This window comes from Poromitra crassiceps (genome assembly GCF_964638095.1).
Source record: "Poromitra crassiceps genome assembly, chromosome: 6".
NCBI lineage: Eukaryota > Metazoa > Chordata > Actinopteri > Beryciformes > Melamphaidae > Poromitra > Poromitra crassiceps.
This window is the reverse complement of record NC_139627.1, coordinates 34,119,317-34,141,129: the sequence shown is the minus strand read 5'-3', so window position 1 is coordinate 34,141,129 and position 21,813 is coordinate 34,119,317. Positions and strand designations below refer to the sequence as shown.

At 45.2% G+C, this 21,813-nt stretch overlaps 1 protein-coding gene across 2 annotated transcripts; it reads right to left on the bottom strand.

Annotated features, from left to right (window-relative positions):
* Positions 1-422: 422 nt before the first annotated feature.
* med14 (mediator complex subunit 14) lies at positions 423-21,673 on the bottom strand. Of its 2 annotated transcripts, XM_083639340.1 has the most exons (29): positions 21,274-21,673; positions 20,295-20,321; positions 20,088-20,193; positions 19,753-19,926; positions 19,470-19,599; positions 18,464-18,592; positions 16,601-16,708; positions 12,853-12,985; positions 12,566-12,716; positions 12,361-12,472; positions 11,564-11,689; positions 10,236-10,314; positions 9,650-9,809; positions 9,276-9,470; positions 8,801-8,938; positions 7,933-8,009; positions 7,630-7,790; positions 7,070-7,216; positions 6,349-6,593; positions 5,736-6,005; positions 4,706-4,943; positions 3,811-3,933; positions 3,263-3,439; positions 2,848-3,086; positions 2,505-2,684; positions 2,277-2,384; positions 1,746-1,871; positions 1,430-1,619; positions 423-1,234 (listed from the first exon to the last, which is right to left on the bottom strand). In XM_083639340.1, the coding sequence occupies exons 1-29, from the start codon at positions 21,450-21,452 to the stop codon at positions 1,161-1,163; spliced, it is 4,302 nt and encodes a 1,433-aa protein (XP_083495466.1). In that variant the 5' UTR covers positions 21,453-21,673; the 3' UTR covers positions 423-1,160. The 2 variants fall into 2 exon arrangements, with proteins under 2 accessions (XP_083495466.1, XP_083495467.1); XM_083639341.1 differs by lacking the exon at positions 3,811-3,933.
* Positions 21,674-21,813: the final 140 nt, after the last annotated feature.

Below are 21,813 nucleotides of genomic sequence, written 5' to 3'. Positions count from 1 at the left end.
CGTCCACACACACTACAGCAGGGATACTCAACTTGCTTTGCCCAGGGGCCACTTTCGCAAAATGACAGGAGGCCAGGGGCCAGTTAATAAACAAACAATATAAATTTTTCTGTCATGGATTGTAGTTTTTTGGGGTGCCAACCAGTTTGGTCTGACAATGTTGGGCACACAGGATAGTTAGTTAGTTAAGTACATATAAGTGCCTGGGCTGCGAGCAGGCAGCAATATTTGACAATGTAGCTGGAGCTCAGTCAAACTTGATTTAACATAAATTTTCATTGTGAATTAGAAAATGGTCTCTGCACCTTATCGCAGACCGCATCTGGCCCACGGGCCCGCAAGTTGAGTATCACTGCACTACAGGTTTATCCCAGAAGTAAAATATGGAGAGACAGAGAAAAGGGCTGTTGCTCGTCTTATCACTGCGAACTGAAGATCCTCAAAGCATGTCAGCTCTGGGCTTGGTTTATTAAGTAGTAATCAAAGACAGACAGGTCTCAGATTCTTCATTCAGGACTCAAAAGCGGTCTTAATAAAATACAGCTGGCTTAGAAAGTTTGTCACAGTTTTACAGTATCCAAAGTGACAGCTTGAAATAAAAATGCTGAGGTTTCGACATAGTAAAGGGAAGACGACATTTAAATAGTGTGCTAATAAAGAATATATCTCCCGATACCATGACAGTATCAATCTGGCATTATATATATATAAAAAGACAATCTCTAGCAAAAATCTAACTCAATGTGTAGGATTATTTTCAACACTCAAATATACAACAATGTACATCTTTTGGTAAACAACCATATTTTCAATAGATAATCCTTTGTTCAGAAGTGCACCTGAAGGGGGGGGGGTAACATTTTTCATATTATTTTGCATCGAATGCCTCCTTTCAAGATACACCTCCATGGCAACTGTTATTTCTTTGAGTCACATGATGACCTTTATCAAGAATAAACATTGTTTTACAATTCTGCATAATTCACTCCCTTTGAATCAGGAACTGTACATCAAGTCCGAAGTCCATTGGCTGAAGCAGAGAGGACATATGTTGCATTTTGACATCTTGGGACTACAGTCAATTGTGTTATTCTCCCTTATTCCCTCTAAGAAGGGACTCAGTCCAGTCGGGCTCCAGTACCGCTATAGATTTGTTGCTGCTATTGACGACCACCAGGGGGTAGGGTCAGGTTGGCCATCAGCTCATGAACAGACGCAAATATCGTACACTCACCTGAGAGGAGAGAGAGAGAAAACACTCAGTGTTGACAAAAACATCCACCTTCAAAGTCTAGCTAACAAAACTATGTGAGCATTTTGCATTATATTAGTTTCTCTGTTCATCAGTGCTCAAACTCGATATTTCTCTGTGTGAATGAATGCATAGCCACTTATTCTGTGCGTGTCAAAAGGGCGTCGGGAGTCTCACCCTGTCTGGCAGGGTGCAGCTCATTGAACCTCTTAAGGATGTTGGAGACCATGAGCGCCGCGGCCCCGGAGGAGCTGTGCTGTCTGGGGATGTCGGCCTGTTGGGTGAGGCCTGTGGCCATGTCGTACACAATGGGCACGATGATGCTCACTGGCTCCTGGGGCACGGGGATGCGCTGGGTCAGCTGGAGCTGGGGGTCGAAACAGACACAAGACACTGGGTCAGGTGCGCCAACATGTTTAGAACGAGGATTTATGTCTGACAATGGTGTTTGACCGTCCGAGCTTATGGTGGACAGAGTGCTGCCGAAACGTACAAAGAAGAGCATCTTGGACTTGAGCACAACAGCGATTGTTCCAGGAGGGGCGATGGGAGGAGCGCTGGGAGGGATGGTCAGACAGAACTGGACGTTCCAATTCAGCTGGCCAGCCTGGTCAGGGAACTGCAGGAACAGAGAGATGAGGAGGAAGTGAGACATAAACAGACATTCAATACATGATATTCACTCACTTCTCCTGCAACTGTTCTGGTATTTCCCAGACAATTCCATTTCTACTGTGATTGTGTGCAGGGTGGTTACATTTACATGCACATTCTCGCACTCTCAAACACAGACTCTGACCCGCTTTCTTGGAACATAATAATCTTATGTTCCAAGAAAAATATTTAATTGTTCTCGCTCTTGTTTTTATTATTATATTTTAATCTGCTTTTGTGTCCCTTGTGTTGTGTGAAGCACGTTGTGACAAACTGGTTTGACTCAAACACAGACGGGCTTAAGAGACTCACACACCACCATGTATTCAATATCAATAACCCCTCTTCTAAGACGAACATGGCCACCCACCAGTTCGAGCTTCATGATGCGTACGCAGTCCCTGAGAATGTTAGTGGGAGCCCCCAGTAGTTTTGTGAAGGCATTCAAAGTGTTGTACTTGAAGGGAGGGCCAGCCACCTAAAATAAAAAGAGGACACAAGGAGATGGGTCAATGGCTTAATGATTTGGGTGTGCATGAGCGCATGTGGGTAAACAAGCCTCTGTGATTGGCTGCAAGTGCGTGCTGCCTATACCTACCCGGGTCTCAAAGAACTTCTCGAGCACCTGCAACTCCTCCTGCGACCAGGGACCAGCATTCTCTGGAGTGACTTTCAGCTGCAGCGTCTGGTAGTTCTTTGGGTTGAGAGCCACACGGCACTTCAGCACCTCCGTCTTGAACATGATTACTCCAGGCTCGTTTGAGTTCACGATGGACAACTGGAGGAGAGGTGACAGAGGGGAGTACAGAACAGAACATGTCATTTGAGAAAGGAATGATCAATCCATGAAAGGACTCTTCCAATTCTATTCGGGGAACAGGACATACAGTGAGAGAAAAGTACAGCTTGAAGCAGAAAGAGATGACTTGTGCAGCACTCACATTGGGCTCTTGCTGAATGATCCTCTGCAGGTGGCGTCTCATGATAACCGAGCCCAAGAAGCGCTCCAGCGGCGAGCAGAGGTAGCTTCCTGCCAGGCCGGGGACCAGGCAGGGCGTGGGCGAGGGAAGCAGAAGCACATGCAAGGCATTGTGGGTGAGGATGGTGGGGATGGAGGCAGCCCAGGGGCGCTGAGGTAGCTTGCGGGGTGGAGGCATACTGCTGGGCATGACCTGGGAACCTGAGAGAGAGAGAGACGCATGTACAAAAAGGTTAACGTGATAACGTTTAGTATAGCAAGTAAACTAATTACATTATGTTGTAAATTATGGTGCAAAATTTACACTAGATGGTTTTTCATCCCAAATGAAATTATCCACACACAATGTGCAGTAATACTGAGAAAGCAGTACTTACTGGTTCCAGCACGTGGAGAATGAGGGTCAGGGATGGGCGAGTGCAGTGAGGGATTTCCAGGGGACATTCCAGGGATGCGCGCCCCAGGAGAAGGCCCTGAGACCTGGGGTGAGCCGGGCCACTGGCCCCTCTGGCTGGGAGACACCATGGTATAAGGAGAACTGGGGTCCAGAGCACCTAGGGGGTAAACAGACAGGCATCAGCCACATGATGGACTTGACTTACAACAAGAAATACTGTCAGATGCATGCACTGCTGTGTGCCCACCGTTTACCATTCGAACAGGCGGTTTGTCATGTGCTGGCTAATGACTGCTGCCAAGTGCCCCAAGTGCTCATTCCAGCCCTATCCAGCCCATAATCAACACCCAGCCCTATCCAGCCCATAATCAACACCTCCAGCCCTATCCAGCCCATAATTAACACCTCCAGCCCTATCCAGCCCATAATCAACACCTCCAGCCCTATCCAGCCCCTAATCAACACCTCCAGCCCTATCCAGCCCATACTCAACACCCAGCCAGCATTAATGGCTACCCTGCCACTTACCGTGGGGGCTGGCAAAGCTGGTGGGGCCCATGGCTATGCCCAGAGAGGAGGGAGACGGGGTGGGCCCAAAAGGAGAGGGCGCCCTCAGAGCTCCGCTAGGGGAGCCGGAGGCATGGATGGTCCCTGCACACATGCACCAAAGAGCTCGTCAGGTTGACAAGTTCTCCTCTCGCGCTCTCTCACACACCACTCATATATACACATACACACACACACACACACACACACACACACACACACTCACTCTCTCTCTCTCTCTCACACACACCACTCATATACACACACACTTGCTCTCTCTCACACACCACTCATACACACACTCGCTCTCTCTCTCACACACCACTCATATATACACACACTCACTCTCTCTCTCACACACACTCTTGATCTCTCTCACTCTCTCTCATATACACACCACACATATATACACACACTCTCTCTCTCTTTCACACACACCACTCATACACACTCAAGCTGGGCCGAGGGCTGTGGTCTCTGGCTGGTGGGCTGAGATGGGAGCAGGATGGAAGGAGCAAGACTGACAGCATGCGTTCTCTCCTGTGGTCTATGAGGTGTGTGTTTAATGTTGCATGGCATAAACACATTTCTCATAGTTTCACAAAATAAAAAATGGGCACACATTGTTACTCTCCCCTTTCTCATATGTACACAATTTGCTATCACTTCACACACAAACACACAGAAGTTAAGCAAGTGGGTGGCAGGTGATTGATGAGTGATTTGATTTATTCAAAGAGCAATTTGATTGATGCTTGATTGGCTAACAAGCTCAGGTGGCACAAATAGCAGAGGGCACCATTCGTTCACACGTACACACTATTCTCCTCAACTACCACACATGCCCTCCCAAACACAGCTCCAGATGGCCTCTTACCCGGTGACTGGGTGGGCATCATGGATGGCGAAGGAGCTACATTGGCAAGGTAAGGTGTTGGCGGCGAAGTGAGGGGAGGGTATACTGCACCCCCTCTCATTTGCTGTTGCTGCTGGGCTTGCAAGTGGGTCATTACGTCCATCACATCTACGCCCACCGGAGAGGGTGGGTTATCGTCTTCGTTGACAGACCGCCTGCGAGCGTCCTGATTGCTGTCCACAAACATGTTCAGGAAGGTCTAGAGTGGGGGAAGACAAAAGATGAAAAAAGTAGTTGTTTCCTCTTTTAATTTAACTAGAAATATTGTACGCTTCGCACACTCATTTGCAGCGCCACGCGCTCGTGCAGTTGAGCAATTGTGCGCCGCGCAGAGTAACTATAGAGGTGAGATTTTCAAGTCCATTTATTATATTAATCAGAAGAAGAAAAAACGTCAAGTTGTATACACATATGACTAATAGCCCTCTCACACTAGCCTGGGTAAACCCAGCCTTCAACGTGACATCACAGGCTATGCCTGTAGCGTAGGTTTCTTGTGAGTGATAGCACAGAGGTCACGTGGAGGCTGGGTTTACCCAGGCTACTCTCACACCAGACTAATGTCCCAGGGAAAATGTGTGAAAGGGTCAGCCAGTGTAAGTCGACCCTGCAAAATGCCCCTTGTCGAGAGGTCAAATTCCGCCTCACTGGGGGCTGGTTTTGCAGACAGGGATTAAGCATAGTCATATACTAAGGACTTTTTCAATGGATATCTCCAATGAATGTTGTCTTTAGTCTAGGACTAGGCTTAATCCTAGACTAAAAACAAAATTAAATGGAGATATGCAGGACTAGGCGTACTCCCTGTTAAAACCAGTGTGTATATTCCGTGTTTAGCCCATGTCACCTGTAGTTTTTCAGCTGGACCCAGAGAAGCATACTGTAATATTCCCAGACGGGGTGTAGGAAAGAACTACAAGTGACATGGCTTTGTCGCCAGACAGTTCAGACAGAAACTTGTCTCCCTGCCTTTCCTACATTTCTGCCATACCTTGAGTCCCGGAGCAGGGTAGAAGCCTTCTACAATCTTGGTGTTGTCAAAGAGGCTGTAGGCGCCGTCTCGGATGGCCACCACCCCGCGGCTCCGGCAGTAGATGTCTATGCAGTAATTGTTGCGAAAGGCCAGGCGGATGTGTGTGGGCGACTGGGGAAGGATGGAGAAGCACTGGTAGGCTGTGTTGGTTCGCTGGGTCAGACCCAGCATGGGCACCGTTGGTAGCTTGTTGATTGCATTCAGGGGGGCCTGTGTGTCAGACAACACCTGGAGAGGAGAATGAAGAGAGAAAAGTTACTCTGCAACCGCAGTCAAGGTAGAATATACATCACTAGAGAATCTCGAGAAAACCAGATGAGTGGGATTTGCTACATAGGACAATACAATGAGCACCAGATAGTTCAAAGAGTTTCAAAATCAATTTAGAATACTTTTTGCTGCCAGCAACTTTCCTGATGTGGTAAGCCCCACCCATCCGGTACTCAAGTTTGAAACACTAGGCATAAATAAACATGACTAAGACAAATGCTAAAAAATATTTACCAATACTAGCTGAGCCAGGTGAGCTAGTAAGTCAGTAAGACATGTTTGTATTGAGGTTACAGTGTACCTGCAGCAGCTGCACCACGTTGGGGCTCTTGTTGAACATCTCCTGCAGTTGGTGGAGGATGATGTTGTGGCAGTTGGAGCAGCCCGAGTTGGGCCCCACCGTGCCCAGGGCCAGGTGGAAACGCTGGCTGCTGGAGTTCCACTGGATGGTGACGGAGCTGCCCTTGGTGCTGCCATAACACAGCACCAGTTTACGGTAGTTATACAGCCGAATTTCAGAGAACAGGCTCAGGTAAGATGGCATCTCTGGATGGAAGCAGACATAATGTGGGTCCATGTTAGATGAGTAGGTTTCTGTCTCCAAACATCAATGCGTCACTGAGTGACACTTGACAACATCAGAACCCGTGGTGTCTGGGATCACACCAAGACCGTAATGCATTTATGTTGTTGCAAATTATGTGCAGACTGCAGACTTATACTCAAAGATCCCATGGCTCCCATGGAGATTAAACTGATTAGTTATATTGATTGAAATATTATAACATACATTTTCATTGTACTTTTGTTTGACTAATGAAGAATTTTCACCACAAAAACCAAAGAGAGATAGAAAATAAAACCAGGAAAACATTTGTTTTAGCTTACACATGCATATTCAACACATAAGTAGAATAAACCCTACGTGCAAAAAAAAAAAGAAATAAAAAAAGAGGATTACAGGAATAGATTGTGATTCGTTTTGCATTCCACGCATAAAGTGTGATCTTGACATTAGAGACCTGGCAGTGCACGTGAGAAGTCGAGCACACATTGGTAGAGCTGGCTGATAGAGCTCCAGTCATTGAGAAACATCTCCACCACCTTCCTCCCGCCCACTGGCTCCGACAGAGGGTTTTCATAGGTGAGATACACGTGCCGTGTGGAAGCTGATGGAAGGGACAGATTAGGTGATACATTTAAGGTTGAGCCATGTAGCAGGTGCAGACAATAATCCACCTTATTCACACAGGGCCATATTTGATTTACGTGATACTCGAAACACTAAGTACAAGACAGCACATCAGACGTAAGCAATGTCAGATTCAACTGGTCTTTGGACAAAAAATGCAATAGAAACCAAAATAATATCCATAGGTTGCTTAAAAAGCAACATCCATGATGGTGAATGTAAGAACTTCCCACACGCCAGTGGTTCACCTATCCATAACCTTGGCTCATGTTAGCAGTCAACTACTTTATGATACAATGTTATTATGATCAATTGCTAAAATTGCTACAGTGAATGTTTATTCATCAATGTTCGGTGGTGCTGTGGAGAGGTCTGTGTGTGTTCCAATACCTTGCTCCTTGCTGTGTGTGCTGTTAAGAGGGCAATTAGCCAGAACCAGTTCAGCCACCCAGGTGCGGTTGTTCCTGCCCTGCAGGCGGATGGTGCAGTCCAGTAGGGTGCGATCTAGAGCTCTTCTGGTCTCCTCTCCTACACCTTTACATGGAGGAATCCTAGGGAAGTGGGAAATGACAAAATACATTTTAGAGCCACAATATTTAAGGAAATTTTAGGTGGTTTTAAAGACAATTTGGCTCTAATTTAGCTGTCATCGTGTGTGCATAATGTGTGAGAGTTTGTTATTGTGTGTATTACCTGAGGAGGCGTATAGCGTGACTGCAGCAGTCGCCCTCCACTTGGACACCCTGGTTTGGGATCTCCATATTGGACAACTACACACAGACAAATAAATACACATATACACATTAGTCTGAGAAGGAAGATGAAAACAGGACTAGAATCAGGAATACATATTCCTGATTCCAGTTAGAAGAACGAGTATGAATGAGAATAATAATACAGTGGTTATGGGCAGGAAGAAAAGTATCACTGAAATAAAAAGATTGACAGACGAAAGATGACCAACGTAAAAGAAACGTGGAGATATCTTTGGTCGTGGCTACAAAAATGCTTGTCTTGCGTCGCGCAGGTTCAAATACGGCCGTTGTCACAGTCTTGCGACCAAAGATAGCCTAGGACGAATTCTGACACTGTCAGAAATTCAGGGTGACAGCTACGACGGTGTCTGATAACAACCAATAGAAGTAGTAGTTGACGTTACCTCAAGCTCTCTCGCAAAATTGACATCCTGTGTTGTTGACCTCTGTTCCCTAGCCACGAGCGGGTCCACATTCTCCTCCTCCTCCTTGTGACGTTTTTCCATACACATAAATTCCACTTTGCAAGGGCTTAAAGCTTTGTTGACATCTCTCACAGACAACTGTGGAGCACATTGATTGACGCGTAGCTGCGGCGCGCTGCTGACGTTTGATTCTTGTGTGTGTATTGACTGCTGATTGACAGGTTTTGACAGAGAGACGTGCATCGTAATCGTACAGTCTGCACACATCAAACCTGACGTCGGACCCAAGTTTATTAGATTCAACGTCGCAGTGTGGCCTGCAATACACTTATAAGATTGCTAAAATCTCAGTCTGTAGGCGGCTTAAGGACAGAGACATACCTCTGCTCTGAGGCCAACGAAGGGCATGTTGGTGTCAGATATGGCAACTAGGTGAGCCAGCTCCTTATTGAAGGCAGACATTTCCCCAGAGCGCTTGGGCTTCTTTGGCTCCAGGGCCCCCTGCTGGTCTCCAGACAGCTACAGCACAACAGCACAAGGGGAGAAAAGACAGTTAAGAGCACGTTTCGTTTGCTACTTTTATTTATCTGGTGAGCACTCATGCTCTTTTCCAGCAATGCTATGCCTCAGATTCACACAGCTGCTCAGTACAATCAAAGCCTTCTAATGTTTCCCACTCAGCTGCTTCACTAAAGCAAGACATCTTGTAAAGAGCTACATACGAGATTTGCACCGGTTACGTCTCAAACGTCTAGGCTACCACTTCCCCCATAAGAGCTCAAGGAAAATGCCATTCATGTATGGTGATTATGATGTATGTATATATATATAAAATCAGTCTAGCACTGACTCGCACCTTTCTCTTAGTCCCAGGACGGGCCCCTCTTGCTGTTGTGATGTCCTGGACAAGCTGTTCCAGGTTGGGCTTGAAGTGTTGCAGGAGCTGGGCGCATGGAGGTCCCTCCTCTCCCTCCAGTTGAGACACAGACAGGAAGGAGTACTTGTACTGCAGCTCTGTGGGATTGCCAGGCACATCCAGCATCTCCACCACCTAGAGAGAGGGATGGATGATGGTGGGAAAAGAGAGGAGTGGAAAAGAGACAGGAGTGATGTAGAAAGAGAGGGGGGAGTTATAGCAGCACCGAGTGCATACATCTGTGCAGTGGCATTTCCTGGAAGATTGGCATTTCTATTTTGCCCTTTTGAGCAGAATATTGGAATGGAACTCACAATGTAGTACTGTGGTAGCCGTGTGAGCTTGATGTAGAGTTTGTGTTTGGATAAGCTGCCAGCAGGATGAGAGGCTGAGTTGGAGAGGTGGAGGACATCGGTACACACAGTGGGAAGGTGCTTCACTGACTGTCGACAGCGCTGTTCTCCCAACCAGAACCTGGACACAGAGAAAGACAGAACAAGTCATTGAATGACAGTTAAATTCAGTGGTCCAGGGCTCATGACAGCACTCATTCTCACTGCAGTCACTCTGTTCCCTAGTCTCTTGCTGCCGCACCAAGTCATCTAGCAACTTAGCTAGCCAAATACTATTTCAGTCATTTCATCACTCCTCCACTTACACACACCTATACCTGCACTTACACAGACCTGCCAACACTGACTGGCTGCCTTTAGAGACTGTTTTGACAGGCCAGTAGCAGGTGTCAGACTCTGGCTCATACACAGACTCTTTGCTCTGTGTCATTGCCGTCTAATCAACTGCATCTCGCAATCCTTAAGTCTGTTCTCAAACACTCATTTACAAGGAAAATATTGATTTCTATTTCAAGTTCATGTCTATGAATTAGGGAGGTGGATTTACTTCAGTTGTTGAAGCCAAGATATGATGCGCTTCATGTCGTCGTTGATGGTCTTCTCAATGTCATCCAGCATGGATTGTTCTAGACAGAGAACAAAGCAGGTTTGTACATTCACAAATTGTTGTGGACATAATATGCTCGAATGATCCCTCTGTAATCAGCAGTGCCGAGCAAGAAAATTATAACCACAGAGAGAAAATGCGACATTCAATTACCCTCATCTAATGTTCATAAAGGTGCAGTCCTAACCAATTAGAATTAAAAGGTAACTAACCCCTAACTCACTTTAAACCAATGCATATGGCTTTTGAGTGGTGTTGCTGAAGGATTCTGGACCAAATCTCCACATTTGAGAGGAAACTGGTGGTTGAAAGCCACTCTCGCAGACGACGAGTTGCCCAAAGGCTAATCTTCAGTTCATCCTACGTCATCAAGAACCCCCCTCACACCCCCAAAGCAACCGCTGTGAGGAGAGAAGTTTATAGGCCCTTTTAACAGCAACCAACCATCTTGATGTTACGTTGTCTTCCTGATTTATCACCTCTAGATGGTTGCTGTGAAAAGGGTCTACAGACTGTAACGTTATATACAGTTGACTTGAGCCTAATGTCAGTGATCGACTAGAGTGGTTACAGCTAGATTGTGCTGTTAGCATAGATTATCTATCTAGCTATCTGTTTTGTATTGTAAAGCAGCTATTATTATTTAAACCTTATTTTATGAAGTAGTAAGGGGGGGCAGGACTAGATAAGCATGGCTTCTTTCTGTCCCTTCTCGGACATATAATATGTTGTTTTGTAAATGAATGTGGGTTTTTTTTTTTTTCTGTTCGAGACAAATAGAAAATTCAATTCAATTCAATTCAATTATTTTAGTGTAAATGTTATAGCATGGATTTATAGTATTTGGAAGGTTAGTTCGTGATTTTAGACAGTTTAGAGTTAGATCCACTACGACCATGTTGGCTAGTTTTGTGTGTGTGTGTGTGTGTGTGTTTCCCAGCTCCCGCACTGGCAGTCTGGGTGTAGCACTCCGCGCTAGTGATTGTGTTTACTTGGGTTCCCAAGAGCTAAGACACAGCTCTCCCGAGTCCTGGCATAATAAAAACGGAGATGGCTTGGAGAAAAGTGAGCAAGGAAGCCGGTCTAACGTCAACGCTATCGCCGGCGGAGGCATAAAAATGCAACCTGCACTAGAACCATTATTGGGACCAACACAGAGAAATGTGGGACCAAAACTAAAACCAACCTCCATCACCATTGCTTTTGATACATCAGAGGATACATGGTGCTCTGTTTGTAGTTTTGAATTTGTGTTTGCTCCTACTTACCTATACCATACAACATGGGCTGGAACATCCCAGAGTGCAGGTCTACAAAGATGTGTAGGCACTCTGAGCGACCACAGGGCTCCAGTATTGGAATAACAAGTGTGGGTAATGCAGTCTCGATGAATGCTGAAAAACAGACACACTCAGAGTCATGCACTCAAATAACTATTTGTTTCTGATTCCCCCCCCATTTTCTCCCCAACTGTACTTGGCCAATTTCCCCCTGCTGCCATAGACTAGCACCATGCTCCCTCCGACACATGCACAGTTGCCAGCCGCTTCTTTTCACCTGACAGCGGGGAGCTTCACCGGCAGGACGTAGCACGTGGGAGGATCACGCATTCCCACCAGTTCCCTTCCTCCCCGACCAGATGCCCCGACCGACCAGAGGAGGTGCTAGTGCAGCGACCAGGAAACATACCCATAGTCCGGCTTCCCACCCGCAGACACAGCCAATCATGCCTCTATGGATACCCGACCAAGCCGGAGGTAACACGGAGGCGCAAAACTGCGAACCTCGTGTTGGTAGGCAGGGAATCTACCACTACACAACACAACCCTGACGCCCACTCAAATATCTCTCTTAAAGATACCTCACATGTCACACACTGAAGCAAGGCCAGATTTGATGCATGATGCATTTTGCAAGGAGATCCAGCACAACACAAGATAGACCTAAGGGGTCAGTGCTGCATCACCAGTGGGTGAATAAACATTGTTTATTGTAGCTTTGCGTAATATATGCCCAGAGAAGTATTCAGTTGTTTGAATAAAGAGAAAGCAAAGGAAATATTCACAGTTGTCGCTGGGGTTGCTGGCCTTTAGAATGGCCTTCAGTTCCTGTAACTTCTGGTGGGAACGGGCATGCACGCTGTCAATCAAAAGTTTCTCCACTGAGAGATGATCAATCTGCAAAATGAGTGGGAGCAGAGATGTTAGATCATAAGAGCTACGGTACATATGTCATATTATGTAGAAAACATGAATGTCCAGGAGATTAACCTTCATAGCTCTATCCATTAGTTTAGAGTCACAGGCAGGGAGGGGAGGTTCATGAGATATTTGTAATGGCTTGGATCCATCTGAATCATCAATCTTGATGGTGACTTTGTGTACTGACGCGGTGCCCGTTTTCCGACCCAACACTTGTTGGCTGGAAGAACAAACAGAAAGGAGAGTAAGATGGGAGGAAAACAGTATGAATACAGTCAACCATTATGGTTAGTATCTGATCATTCATTTCTAATGCCGTTTAACACAGGTGTACCATCTGCGTATAAAAGTCTTACTTCCAGACAGTGAGTGTGAGGTATTTGGCGGGCAGGTATCTCTCCACTTGGACCAGGTCTCCCCAGCGCTCTCGGACCAGCATCAGGGTCTGGGAGTGGAGCACCTCGAGCTGCAGCGACAGACAGAAGGAGTCTGGACACAAATGGGTTAAGGAAGCGCAGTGTTTCCGTTATCCGGTAATTGCCGGACTTTTACTGTTAAAATTAATCAAAGTCTGACAAATTTAAACCGCCATGTCCGGTGAAATGATCTCTCTCTAAACACAATTTGAAATAGGCTCAAATTAAATTTCCACACATCTTCTTTTAAATAGCCAACCTAAGTGAATATTTTTATGGTGTGTATGTTATATAGCCCATCTTATGCGATGAACAAACAACTGTTACTTTTAGGCTACAACAATTAGGATGCACGCGCTCTGATTGAATGTGCGGCATGCCTCGGTCAGTGCAGTTCTGTCTCAACAGGTGGACAGGCTTGTTCATGCACACTGACACGCAGAGACGAGAGAGAGATGAGACATGAATCAAGCCTTAAAAAGTCTTTTCTGAAACCAAGCGGGTCTCAGCGTTCTTGTCAATGACGACGATAATGTAATTAAAAGCAGACTACAGCTGATTGACACGCGGTGGTCCAACCCGCTTTCAGAATGGGCAATAGGCCAATTAAACTTCACAAGCTGGAAATAGTTGCTTAACTTTAAAGTGATGGAATAAAAGGTAAGAATAGGCTATTATTGTTAGTCACCTGTAGCCTTCATCTGAGAACTGGAAGCACTTGCACTATATCCACCGTTTGTTTTTTATGGCAACTCCTTTTTCGTTTTTCTCACTCGTGGTCTCAAGATAACCCCCTGCGAATTCCACTGTGGGCTGTAAAATTCTGTGGAATTTGCGGGCCGTTGTCTGAGACTCTGCACGCAGACCTTAATTTCTCTCTTAAGCATGCATTTGTAGCCTGGTACCAAGCCCCATATGAATGGCAGTTGTCACACTCTTCATATGGGTCTGGAGCCACACCCATCTACTGTGGTTATTCAGGACAGAGACTGTCCGGGACAGCTGATTGGCTGGTCGATGTAGGCGGCGGGACCTAATCTAACGTTACCGATGACGCATTACAGAGCGCTGCAACAACACACCTGTATGTTAAATAGCTAGCTAGCTGTTAGCTAAGCCCACTACTGCTGCTGTAAACCACTTCGACACCAGGCTAAAAACGCCAGTGTGAGTGACCAAACGTTTCACTTGTTAACCAGTCGGAGTCACGCTCTTTCCAGTAACATATCAGCTTTGAAAATCCATTGAGCTGCTTGTGGCTTGCAGCTAAAGTTAACATTAAACGCATAAAGCTGTGTTCACACAGAGATATTTATTTTTCGCTCTGTCGCTTGATTCAACCCTTTGGAATCGCTCTGTCGCTCTGTTTAAATCGCTCATCAACAGGCACACGAATGGGGGCTATAACGTTACGCAATGTCATGATGTTTGTCCACTACGAGCCACCGTCGTTGTTTACAAGTTAAGCATATCAGCGTGCTCCTAACACGAGCTCCATACCGGTAGTACAGACTTCACTTCATGTCAGCTGTCAGCCTGTCAATGCGGTTTGTTGCCACACAATAAACCAGCGGTTTGTTCCAAGCCAGTGTGATCCTTGACTCGCTCTCACACGGCAGCCAATCAGCATTGAACAGCAAGCGACTGATGCCAGCGTATTTTTGCTCGAGTTGGGATATTTCATCTGGGGCGACGAGCGTATTTTCTCCCTATCGCTCTGTCTCTGTCGCTTGGACGCCCAGCGATTTTTCTCCCGGGCAAATATATACGCTCAATCGCTCGTTTGCATTGATTTTGTATGTAAACTCGATGCCAGCGAAAAACTTTAATAGGTCGGTGTGAACGCAGCTTTACTGTTGCCGGTGTAACTACCCGGATGTAGCAGACAAAGAGTATTGAAGGCAAGAGACAAAGCCTGTGTTTTTTTTAAAGCCTGTGGGTTTTTTGCGCTCCCGCCTTGATGTTGCAGTGGAACCATTGAGGGTAACAACCCATTAGCCGTCAGTTCTTATTAATTTAAGTTATTTGGCACAGAATCGTCGAAGTTGTCCTGCTTTGCTACTGCGATTGGTCAAAGAGTTTGATGATTGACAGACCAATTAGTTGGGGCTGAAAAATACATCACAGAATCAGTGGTGGATAGGTTTGCGTCCAGACCCTAATGAAGGATTAATGGGAGCTGGTTACTAGGCTATGCATTTTGTGTTGTTCTGTTTGATTGACTGGTCATAGAAGCATGGTTGGCACAGGGAATTTACGGCAATCTCGAGATTATAGGCTATAGCTAGCTATCAGTTTTTTTTAAGATCAATAAACACAGACCTCTATTATTTGTCTGGAATTTATCCCATCTGTCCATTAAACTGAAATCCTCCCAGACCTTTTTTTAAATAGTGGAAGCTACAGTGTGGGAAAATACTAAGACCAAGAGATAAGCGATATAGTATACACAGTACACCTCACCATTACAATTCAGAACACACCCAAACACATATCCTCAAGACACAAAACACACCCTTTAAAAGGGCTATTTGTGTCCAACACAGACAACTCTTTCAGAGGATAAACTGCACCACTAGCTTTGGTGCAGGGGAAGCAGAAAAGAGATGCACTGATTAGCATTGTGATTAGCATGGCCACGCTCAGCTTGCATGCTTGATTAAGGCCTTTGATGTTAGCATAGCATGAATGCTAACATGTTTTCCCCTGTGCCTGAGGGCTGACAAAGGCTCATTCATACTCCATTTTCTTATACGAAAATAAATGCGTCCATTTCAAACGGTGTAATCGTCACTGCCCACATACTTCCATCCATCATTCACGTTGGTATCATGTTAGGCAATACATCCACCAGTGGGCAGTAGAGAGTCAAATGTGTGAATGTGTATGTGGTTCTGCTGCATTTCATGCGTATCCATAAGCTTTCAGAGGACGGACAGAAATACGCATGAAATGAACGCATCTCCGTCTTTAACGTAGAGTATAATTGGGCCTTTAGGCTACGGTTTACTGTTTTACCACCACCATCATCAGCTGGTGGTAAACCGGTAAACCGTAGTCTTACTTTTAAGAACCGTGTTTGACTGTTTGCTAGTTGAAAGAAATCCTCTCCTTCCCATAAATATTATTTATAACAGCATGACGAATGGCACCATTATCAATGTGTAACAATACAAGTGCTATGTGGTGCATACTAGTGTTGAAATGACATCATGGTGACAGTACTTAATACTAGTTTACAGCTGGAATTTTCCCAAAGATGCTAAAATGTTGTAAAATGTATCAATTTGACATTATCAACAGATGTTAGAGACCAACTTTAATGGGAAATGAATTATACCTCACATTATAACATGGCTGAGCAATAGGATATAATGTGAATAGTGCTGCTCTTTCCTTGTCAATAACAAAAAGCTGTTGTGTTGTTCAACCATGAAAAGGGGAAAAGGGGGCTCGGAAGTATGCAATTCTGTAGCTGTGTAGCTCATTGGAAGGCTGTGTGCGTATGCTTGACCAGTCAATAATACTCTATGCTCTGACACACACTGCCGCTCGGCTGCAGTAGTTCACACCAGAGTGGGACGCAAGCCAAGTGGTTGCAGGCAGCACACGTAGAAAATGCATGTGCATGTGAATGTGCATGGGTATACATACACACACACTTACAAAAACACACAGAAAAGGATACGCAAACAGTTGTACATGTCCTGTAGGGGTTTCTCATCTGCAAACAGACGTGCCTGGACCAACTCGTGGATAAAGTTCACCTGCATACTGTGGACCAGGGATCGGCCATCTGTTGGTAGAGGGAGGGAAGATGAATGGAAAGAATGGGTGATAGAAATAAGAGTATAGAAATAGAGAAGCAGAGGGAGAGTCAGAGGAAATAAATTGGGGGAGGGGGGATGTGAATCAACTTGTGTCTGCACTCAACAGACGTCCTCACTCCCTCCCTCTCCTAAGCTCCCTCGGTGGTGTGCAGCAGTGCTGGATAGGGCTGTCCCAAATGATTATTTTCTTCTATTAATCTAACGAATATTTTTTCGATTAGCCGTTTAATCTAATGATTTTTTTTATATTGAACCTCAAATTCAAAAGGATTGCTGACAGATTCATGTTTAAACTGGAGTAATACGCAGTTAAGATAATCACTGGCAAATAAAGGTTTTTTCATTAGTGTGGGGCAAGGAAAGTAATTTAAATGATTTAACTTACTTACTTAAAGCCCCAATCAGTAAGATTTTTGACATTTTTTACTGTAATATAACTGATTTTTAGTCACAGGACATGGTAGATTGACTTTTAATAGGGAGACCCTCGTCTTTATTTATCCCACACCGCCCTCCATTGGCCAGCACTGGGACTAAGCAGTTTGTCTGTCACGTCCCGTAGCAAGAAAAAAAAAAAAAAAAAAGCATGCGCGCATGCGCTGTACAGCGGAAGCGCTGTGTTCATGAAAACGAGGAAGTAACTCGATTCGGATTTGCTACGAAAATGATGTTTCACGGAACTATGGATTATTATTTCATCACGTGGTGAGTACCCGATGTCACAACATGTACATAGAGCTTCTGGCGCTGTGTTTTGTTGACTTTGAATGGCGATATCGTTATCGATACTAATGCACGCAGAGGGCGCAGTGGAAAACTTACTGAATGGGGCTTTAAGTGCAGGGATGCAAAGTCATGGGTGTATAGCTTTAGCAATACAGTAGGTGGCGGTAATGCAATATTAAGGATGCCAACTGCCATAAAACACAACAGAAGAAGAAGTAGTAGTCATGGGTAGTGAAAAAGGTGACATAAAACCACTCAGGATTTTTAGGATGAAAAAGGTGACTGTCACCTAAAGGTGACTAGTTTACATCCCTGTAAGTGACTAACATTAGGCTAACAAACACATTCCACTGTTGATAATCCTAATATGCGTGATCAAAAAGTGCGTTAAAACAGGATGGACTTGGTGCTGTCTGATCAACAGGATGCGCTCCGGGTGTACGCGTACATAACGTTACGTTTAGGTCATTTCCAATTTGCGTTTAACGTTACAGAGCAGCACATTGTTTGGTCTCGGTCTAAAATACTCCCACACTTTAGATGATCGTGGACAATGTTTTGTAGCTTGTCCTGTCCCTGTCGCTTGGGAGTTGGGAATAACAAATCCATTTGATAGACGGAGCCAACTTCACTTTCACTACCAGCAATGGGAATAACAAATCTATGTGGGAAATGGGAATAACAATTCTATGTGATAGACGGAGCCAACTTCACATTCACTACTTAAATCAGTCGCTTCCGCTAGCTGACAACAATATGACTTCCGATCTGATTTTTCTCTAAATAAAAGCCATTCTACACAAGTCAACGCACACAGAAGCCATTAAAAACTTTTATTTTTAAATCTGATATTGGAACGGAGCTATCTAGTGTATTAATTATCTTTGCTTCACTTAATTCTGACGCATCGACGCATGTTATGCAAGTCGATGCATTGTAGTCGATGATGTCGACGCGTCGGGACAGCCCCAGTGCTGGATGTGTCCCAGTCTTACCTCCGGTTTCCTTGTCCTCTACCAGAATCTCCAGCTTCAGCAACCTCCAGGGAATATCCGGGTCGTCTCCCATTACTGTCAAGGTGGCCTCAAACTCTCCCTCCACGCGGAACTTCACACGCCCATTAGCTAGATAGAGATAGTCAGTTAAACACAAACTTGTTTTGAGCAGCCATTACTTATAAAAGTCAGTTAAACACAAACTTGTTTTGAGCAGCCATTACTTCTGAAGAATAGCAAGAGGCAAATAATCGAAATATGGGCAGCCCGGAGGAGACTAAATGGTAAATGGCCTGCATTTATATAGCGCTTTTATCCAAAGCACTTTACAATCAGTAGATAGTCTACATTCACCCATTCATACACCGATGGCGGCAGGCTGCCACGCAGGGTGCCTACACACCATCGGGAGCAAGGAGGGTTAAGTGTCTTGCCCAAGAACACAGCGATAGCAACTGGGAGGGAGCGGGGATAGAACCGCCAACCCTTGCGTCATTGGCCGACCCGCTCTACCTTCTGAGCTAAAGCCGCCCCCGACGGATTCACGTTCATATATGGACGAGATACTATGAGGATTATGAACTGCTACGTTGCAGAAAATACGTTATTTACAGTGTGTACTACGTATGCCCCGTTTTCGCCCGTTTTGGCCAGTTCGGACTCTACTCGTACCTGAATATCTTCTATGGCGATCAGAATTTGAGCACAAATAAAGTGACTCTGCACATAAAACAAAAAGGCAGGAGCTATAAGTATAACGGGAACAAATACTTAATTGTCACACACACCCCACCTGACGTAAAAACAAGGTATAATCTAAAACAACAAAATGGTGCCAACAAAATGGTGCATGTGCTAGTCTACAGTTCTCCCCAGCTCGGGAGAGGTTATGCAACAACCGTACAATTGGTGGAGAAAATGGGAGAAATTTCAAAGAATAAAAATAAATAAATAAATAAAAATAACTATTCACTGGTGTGTGTGTGTGTTTACAAGAACAACTTACCCACTGTGAGATTGGCTAGCTGAGGGGGCAAGTCTGTGGTGACAAGGCGGTGGCGTAGAATCTGATTGAGCTGGTTCAGTGTGGTCTGCTTCTCATTCTTAGTAATGGGGTCTGGGGGAATGATCTTATCCTACACAATGCACACAAACACAGTGAGCTAACAACCTAGATCAAAAGAGTTAATTTATTAAAACCATGAGTTTGTTTTTCCAACAGATTTTCAAGCCAGGCTGTAGACTAGTACCATAGAGAGGTAGAGTAGGATCCATAATAACAGACTTACTCGTATGCATGTGGGCAGGCGTGGGTAGGACCCTGTGGTGAGCACATCAATGGCAAAGGGGATTGCAAAACTGGGCAAACGGGCATGTACCAGGGCATCTCTAGCCAGCGATGCCAGCCTATCAGCCGTATCCACAAACAGGATAGCTTGCTGGTCCAGGAAGCTGGAGATCATCTGTTACCATGGAGACAAGAGGCGGGAGATGAGAGTAAGTTGATTTTGTGTTGTGGATCAAAGGCCAGTAGTAGCACAGCAGTGTCTTATTAAAATTCTAATATGATGAAGTGTAAAATTCTAATATGGAGTGATGGTTGTGGACATTGTAAAAGACATACCGCACACTTTTCAACTTTCCCTGCATTGCTTGCCCACTTCACCAGGGCTAAGAGACGCACAAAGAGCTGCCTTGTGCGGCTGGCAAACTGGACAATCTCAATTTTCCTGGAAAAGAAAGATGAGTTAAATTCTAAACAGATTTAAAAAATGCTTAACTGCAAAAGGGTGATTAAAAGAACTGGGATATGAAATTTGCTGAAACCTACCTCTCCATATCAGTTTTTCTGGGAAGCCTGAAATAAGGGTATCAAAATTTCATTATCACCACCGTTATCATCATCCCAGTATAGCAATAGCCTAACATGTAACCAGCCCCTGGTTTGTCTGTTTGGTAGACTACAAAAATAGGTAACACTTCTAACTTAGCATTGGGGAGGAAAGGGGTCTGGGGTGAAGAGAAAATGACAAGAGGACGACTGCAGATTGGTCCAAGTGATATACACATTATCAATCACAATAAAACTACCCACTTCCAAGACAATGTTGTTATCCAAGATTTGGGTGTCATGGCATTCCCTAATAGTGCGTTGTTTCCAATACCGAGCCCTTATTCACATGCCAGTGCCGAAGTTTAAGCTTAAACATAGACCTCTTTGGCTGTTTCGTTTTGGGTTCAACTGCTCAAAAGTGCCGAATATATCGGTTCGGTACTCAGTGGTTGCAAGGATGTACTTTACAATCTTGAGCATCGGCTCCAGCATGTGAATAAGGGGGCTTGGTATTGGAAACTACGCACTGTTGTGTGTGTGTGTATGTGTGTGTGTGTGTGTGTGTGGGGGGGTCCACGGGGTGGTGGTGCATGGGGGGAACGGGCACTGCACTAGTCACTGATGATTTGAGTAGAGGAATTTATGACATCAATGACGATGTCACAAACGAAATAAAACGTAATTCTTGCATCAGCAACTAAACACCAAAAAAGAAAAGCCACAAGAGGATAGTAACGTTATTATTTACAAGCACTCCCTAATCTCTCGATTACCTGCAACACAACTATGAACAATCCCACTTCGTAGCCTACATATTTGTGGCTATTGGGGGGTGGGGGGGGATCCAGTGAGTTACTGGGTAGCAATAGTATCGTTATTAGCTAAGGTTAGCTGGTTAGCCTGCCAACGTTAGTTATCCTAGCTAGACTAGTTAGGTTTTATGTTTAGGCCTAACATGATCTAAAATGTTACTTACAGTTCAGCCAGCAGGGTGATTTCATGGTACGTCCTTTGGAGAAGAAACTCAATAAGCACGCTCAGGCGGACCCCCTGTGTGGCCGGGGCCCCGGGTGGAGGTGGATGGGGACCCGAGGCTATGGGACCGCCAAGCGGGACCAGTTGCCCAACATCTGACCCAATCTGCACCGGAGCCATTTTACAATGACGATACGAGCTAGCTACGGCGATGCACGCCTACCGTTAAAACAAGAAAACTATCGGCCGTAGTAACTTCCAGCGAAAACAAAAAAATACGCCGTCTCACAACATTTCTCTCGCGAAACGAGTTTCTTGCTCGGCTTCCTTGTTCGGCAGGAAACTCGCTAAATACCTAAATACATCCAAATTAGTAGCTAGCTAACTCATTACGGAGAACATTCAACGCTGCTCAGCCGCCATCTTTGCTGTCGGGAATGATCTCAGATCTGTCTGACTGGCGGGACAGAAAACCAGGAGCAGATGAGGAGTGGGAGTCGGTACGTCTTCTTCTTCTTCTTCTTTCAGGTTTCCGGCAGTG